A 6,000-nucleotide genomic window follows, 5' to 3' on the forward strand; every position below is an offset into this window, starting at 1 on the left:
TCAAGCCTTGGTGTCTGTCAGTAAAAAGCAGGAGGGAGAGCCATTTCTAGGGTTCTTTTGGCCTCTGTGAGAGGATTCATCTGGGGCAGGCCCAGCAGCAGTCACCAGGCGACTGTCTAGCTTGTGACTTGTATGACTCACTCAGCCCAGGCTGCTTTCTACTGTTCGAAAGCAACAACCCTATGAAAGCCAGTGTGGTGTAGTGGTAAACACTTCAGACTGACATCTGGAATATTGAGGTTCAAATCCCCACTCTGCTGTGGAAGCTCACCTTTGACCGGTCCCCTGCTTGTAGATACCTATTTGACCAGTAGTCTCAGGATTTACGGTTGTTGTTTTTTCACTCTCCACTCCTGCTATTACTTCATCAGTAGTTACCACACTCTTTTCCCACTCCCTTCTCCTCTCCCTCCATCCTCCAACAGCTGACACTAATGCCGTTTCTCTCTTTTTCCTGCCTCCTTTCACAGTTTCTGCCGCAACATCCCAACTACGGATTTTCTCTCCCTCTTCTCCATAGTCCCTCTCCAACTGTCCTGCTCCATCTTTCTTCCAGAACCTGTTAATTTCTTCTCAGTCCTCAAGAAAATCTTGGGTCACAATCCCCTTAATAACTTGGGTAGGCAAATTTGTCTCGAGCTCACAATTTTCCCCTCCCAACATGGGAAAATTAATGACTCCGCTAATTACTTGGCAGAGCAGCCTCTCCCCACCCCGATCCAAACTGCAATCCTGTTGTGTGGTTTCCCTCTCTGGAGTTTCTCGGCAATTGCGCACCCAGCTTCCTTAATGATGTAAAAGTGCCTGAGGTATGCTTCACAAGTCACATGTCGCTCAGGGTGGCAAAAAGTTTCAGGGGTTTGCCTAGTTGTGATAAAAGAAAACGTTACAACACTGATTTCTGAACTCTGGGCAACAGATTGGTTCGATTCAGCTGTGCCAAACCATGGATAGTTATGGTTTAGTGTGATAGCTGAAATGCCAAGACATGGTTTGCAGTAGCTTGGTTAAGGAAGCATAGTTATGGTTTAGTGTGATATCTGAAATGCCAAGACATGGTTTGTGGTAGCTTAACAAACTAATTTTTTTTTAAAAAAAAACTTTATTTTGAAGTGAGTTTGAAAAACATTATTTGAATTGACAACCTATAGTTATAGCCATTGATATGGTAACACGTTTAATGCCATGAAGCTCTCATCCAGGGTCAGAAGATTTGGATCTAAGGAAGTCTCCACATGTGACCATCATAGAAGTATATCTCATGAGGGTTTTGGAAGATTTTTTTTCCTTCCCCTGATAATATCCCACTTTCCCCAATGTGACCACTGAGATAGGGTTGCCAACCTCCAGGTACTAGCCGAAAATCTCCTGCTATTACAACTTATCTCCAGCCGACAGAGATCAGTTCATCTTTGGCCATTGGACTCTATGGCATTGAAGTCCCTCCCCTCCCCAAACCCCGCCCTCCTCAGGCTCTGCCCCAAAAACATCCTGCCGGTGGCAAAGAGGGACCTGGCAACCCTACGGTGAGACTTTAACCACTGAAATTAAATATTGTCAACAACATCAGGAATGGTATTTAAGCCTTTTAAGGGCGTTGTGGTTCTGTTGCCACAAGTGAGTAAACTGCTATTGGTTAAAACTATTGTACATCCCTGATGGTCTCTCAATATAATCTGCCCCCACAAGGTGTACTATCTGGCCTACGGTTTCTAAGAAGAAAGAAGGGTGAATCAGCATTTGCAACCAGCTGTGACAATCCCTTTAGCTTGTGTGTTGCAGGGCAAAGCTAAGCAGAACAACCCCTGTCGCTTTGTTTGTTTGTTTATTTATTATTCGCATTTATATCTCGCCGAGAGCCAGCGTGGTGTAGTGGTTAAGAGCGGTGGTTTGGAGTGGTGGACTCTGATCTGGAGAACCAGGTTTGATTCCCCACTCCTCCATATGAGCAGCGGAGGCTAATCTGGTGAACTGGATTTGTTTCCCCACTCCTCCCCATGAAGCCAGCTGGGTTACCTTGGGCTAGTCCCAGATCTCTTAGAGCTCTCTCAGCCCCACCTACCTCACAGGGTGTCTGTTGTGGGGAGGGGACGGTGATTGTAAGCTGGTTTGATCCTGCCTTAAGTGATAGAGAAAGTCGGCATATAAAAACCAACTCTTCTTCTTCTTCTTCTTCTTCTTCTTCTTCTTCTTCTTCTTCTTCTTCTTCTTCTTCTTCTTCTTCTTCTTCCCGGCAAGCCGAGCTCAGAGCGGGTCACAACATAATCATAAAAACATACATTAAAACATACATTAAAACGTACTTTAAAACTCATATTTCACATTACAATAAACAAGATGGCATTTCATTCCAATTGCAGCCACTAGACAGAACCCTTCAGCAGTGGACCCCCAAACCAGGTTGGGGTGGGTGGGATGGGGAGGCCAGCAAATGATGATAGAAAGTGATGCATATTGGGGCAAAAAATCCCAACTTCACATATACACTGATGGGATCTGTGCTGGCAGCAACAGACCAAGAAAGGGATCTTGGGGTGGTAGTAGATAGCTCAATGGAGATGTCAACCCAGTGTGCGGCTGCTGTAAAAAAGGCAAATCCCATGCTGGCCATAATTAGACGAGGAATTGAGAATAACACTGCTGATATCATACTGCCCTTGTTCAAATCTGTGGTGAGACCACACTTGGAATACTGTGTACAGTTCTGGTCACCACACCTAAAAAAGGATATTGCAGAGCTTGAGAAGGTGCAGAAAAGAGCAACCAAAACGATTAGGGGGGGACTAGAGCAACTGCCCTATGAGGAACAGTTAAAACGCTTAGGGTTGTTTAGCTTGGAAAGAAGGCGGCTGAGGGGAGACATGATAGAGGTCTATAAAATTATGCATGGTTTGGAGAGAGTGGACAGGGAGACGTTTTTCTCCCTCTTCCATAATACTAGAGAGTGGGGTCTTCTGCTGAAGCTGGAGGGTGAGAGATTCAAAACAGATAAAAGGAAGTATTTTTTCACAAAACGCATAGTTAAATTGTGGAACTCCCTCGCTGCCCCAAAATGTGGTGATGGCTGCCAACTTGGAAGGCTTTAAGAGGGGACTGGACATGTTCATGGAGGAAAGGGGTATTCATGGCTACTAGTTAAAATGGATGCTAGTCATGATGCATCCCTATTATCTCCAGGATCAGAGGAGCATGTCGAATATATTGGGTGCTGTGGAACACAGGCAGGACAATGCTGCTGCAGTCATCTTGTTTGGGGGGTTCCTAGAAGCACCTGGTTGGCCACTGTATGAACAGACTGCTGGACTTGATGGACCTTGGTCTGTTCCAGCAGGGCTTTTCTTATGTTCTTATGACTCTATAACCACTCTCCCAAATGCATCTGTGCTGGAGGCAAATTTATTTGACAGTCATTCCTTTGTCTCAGAGGATCCTGGGAACTATAATTTTATGAAGAATGATACATATCCTTGCCATTACCAAACTCCTGATTTCAGGACTTCGTAAGAGAAGCTGTGTCAATTCAACTGGCATGAAACAAATATATGTTTGGACTTTAATTATTTATTTATTTTGCTCTCAAGTCATAACTGACTTATGACGACCCCATGGGGTTTTCAAGGCAAGAGATGTTCAGAGGTGGTTTGCCACTGCCTGCCTCCGCATCCCACCCCTGCTATTCCTTGAAGGTGTCCCTGCCAAATACTGACCAGGGCCGACCCTGCTTAGCTTCTGAGATCTGACGAGATCAGGCTAGCCTGAGCTATTCAGGTCAGGGCGGTCTGTAAATATGCCCTAAATAAAACAAAACTGCACCTTGAACATTTATTCCAGCATAACCACATCATCAAATGCATGAATGGTCCTTCAAATGGTTGTTGTTTCCCAGTTTTTCTCTTTTTGATTGCTTCGAAGTATGTTGAGGAGGCGTTACGAGCCAGTGTGTAAAAGGTAACAGACCTTCCTGTTATCTCCCTTTTAGGTTTGCACGGGCAACGAGTCTGTGACACCTGCATACGATGATAATGAAAACGACACCTCCACCGTGGATTACAGTAATTATGAGCAGCCTTGCGTGAAAGATGAGGTCCGGCAGTTCCGTGCCACTTTCCTTCCTGCTGTGTATACCCTTGTGTGTGTCATCGGGCTGGCCGGCAATGTCCTGGTGATGGTGACCTACATCTACTTCAAGAGGCTGAAGACTATGACCCATACATACCTGCTCAACCTTGCCTTGGCAGACATCTTGTTCCTGTTGACTCTCCCTTTCTGGGCCACCAGTGCAGCCAAGTACTGGGTCTTTAAAGAGGTGGCCTGCAAGGCCATCCATTGTGTTGGCCGCATGAGTTTCTTCAGTGGCATGTTGCTTCTCCTGTCCATCAGCATAGATAGGTATTTTGCCATTGTCCAGGCCCCCTCAGCCCACCGCCTGCGATCCCAGAGGGTGTTGGCCAGCAAGGTCACTTGCGTCTTCATTTGGGTAGTGGCTTTCATCCTCTCTATCCCCGAACTGATTTACAGGGGCGTGTACAAGCCTGATAGGCAGCTGCCCCGTTGCACCATCAAAACAGACAACTTGCTGGCTTTCGACACCGGCATCCGAGTGTCTCAGATGGTCATTGGCTTCTTGGTGCCTCTCCTGGTGATGACCTTCTGCTATTGCGTCATCATCAGGACCTTGCTGCAGGCCCGCAGCTTTGAGAAGAACCGAGCCATTAAGGTCCTCATCGCGGTTGTGATCATCTTCGTTGTCTTCCAGCTACCCTACAATGGCGTCATACTAGCCGAGACCATCTCCGCCTTCAACACCACCAATGGCGAATGTGAAGCCAGCAAGAGGCTGGACGTGGCCAATGATGTGACCTATAGCCTGGCCTGCTTTCGCTGCTGTCTTAACCCATTCCTTTATGCATTCATTGGCGTTAAATTCCGCAATGACCTCCTTCGTCTCCTCAAGGACCTGGGCTGTATCAGCCAAGCACAGCTGTGGCGATGGTCCACATGCCGGGAAACCAAGCGATTTTCCGTCGCTACAGAAACTGACACTACTACCACTTACTCCCCATGAGACACTCCAGGCAGCGTGGCAGCCATGTTGGACATTAGACATCATGATGACAGCATTTACTGGCCAGCATCAGGAATTAAACTAGGAATCTCAGATTCTCACCGAGTGGATATATTTTCATAGTAGTCGGAATGATTCAAAAGGCCATTCTATCCTACCACCCCTCCACAGATTGGCTTATGCAATTCAGACTGCCCTGTGCCACAAAGCAGAGAGAAGGCAGACTGTAGGAAAGACACTTTTGGCTCTCAAGCAAGTGAGCCAAGCTGCATGCTGCAGGGAAAGGGGAAAGGTTGCCTGACAAGCAGCAAAGGTGGAAAGACGTTGACAGAGTCTCATGCCCAATATGGGCCCCAAAATGCAACACGGATAAAGAACCTTGCAAATATAAAACAATGACAATGATTCAGCCTATTCCACAAACTGAGAAATAATCATGGAGCCATAGATTGAGAAATGTCATGGCTCTACTTCTGGGTGTTCCCCACTCCCCACAGAGTTGCCCTGCTTTCTTCTTTGGCTTTTCTATCTGCCACATATTATTATTCCACCATTGTGAATCACGGAGTTACAACATACTCTTCCCCAAGCTATCTGGTTCAACCACCTGCTACCAAAAGCAGGGCCATTAATGCGCCAGAACTCCACCCCTTCATTGGGGAGGCGCCTTGGCTCAGTGGCTGAGTATCAGCTTGGCATGCAGACGGTCCCAGGTTCAATCCCTGGTATCTCCAGTTTGAAGGATCAGGTAGTAGGTGATGTGAAAGACCCTCCACCTAAGACCCTGAAGAGCTACTGCCGGTCTAAATAGACAAGACTGAACTTCAGGGACCAATTATCTGATTCAGTATAAGGCAGCTTCATGTGTGCATGTGTGTTCATTCCCGTGCAAATCAACCTATGTAATCCAGCTGCTAGTGATGACTTAAGCAAAA

The 6,000-nt window shown here is 46.6% G+C and overlaps 1 protein-coding gene across 1 annotated transcript in view; it reads left to right on the top strand.

Moving 5' to 3' along the window:
• Nucleotides 1–5,065, top strand: part of CCR7 (C-C motif chemokine receptor 7) — a 38,666-nt gene extending 33,601 nt beyond the window's left edge. The window contains exon 4 of the mRNA XM_056864644.1: nt 3,980–5,065. Within this exon, the coding sequence (XP_056720622.1) occupies nt 3,980–5,065 (1,086 nt within the window). The remainder of the gene's footprint in view (nt 1–3,979) is intronic.
• Nucleotides 5,066–6,000: the final 935 nt, after the last annotated feature.

This window comes from Euleptes europaea, chromosome 18 (genome assembly GCF_029931775.1).
Source record: "Euleptes europaea isolate rEulEur1 chromosome 18, rEulEur1.hap1, whole genome shotgun sequence".
In the NCBI taxonomy this organism is placed as follows: domain Eukaryota; kingdom Metazoa; phylum Chordata; class Lepidosauria; order Squamata; family Sphaerodactylidae; genus Euleptes; species Euleptes europaea.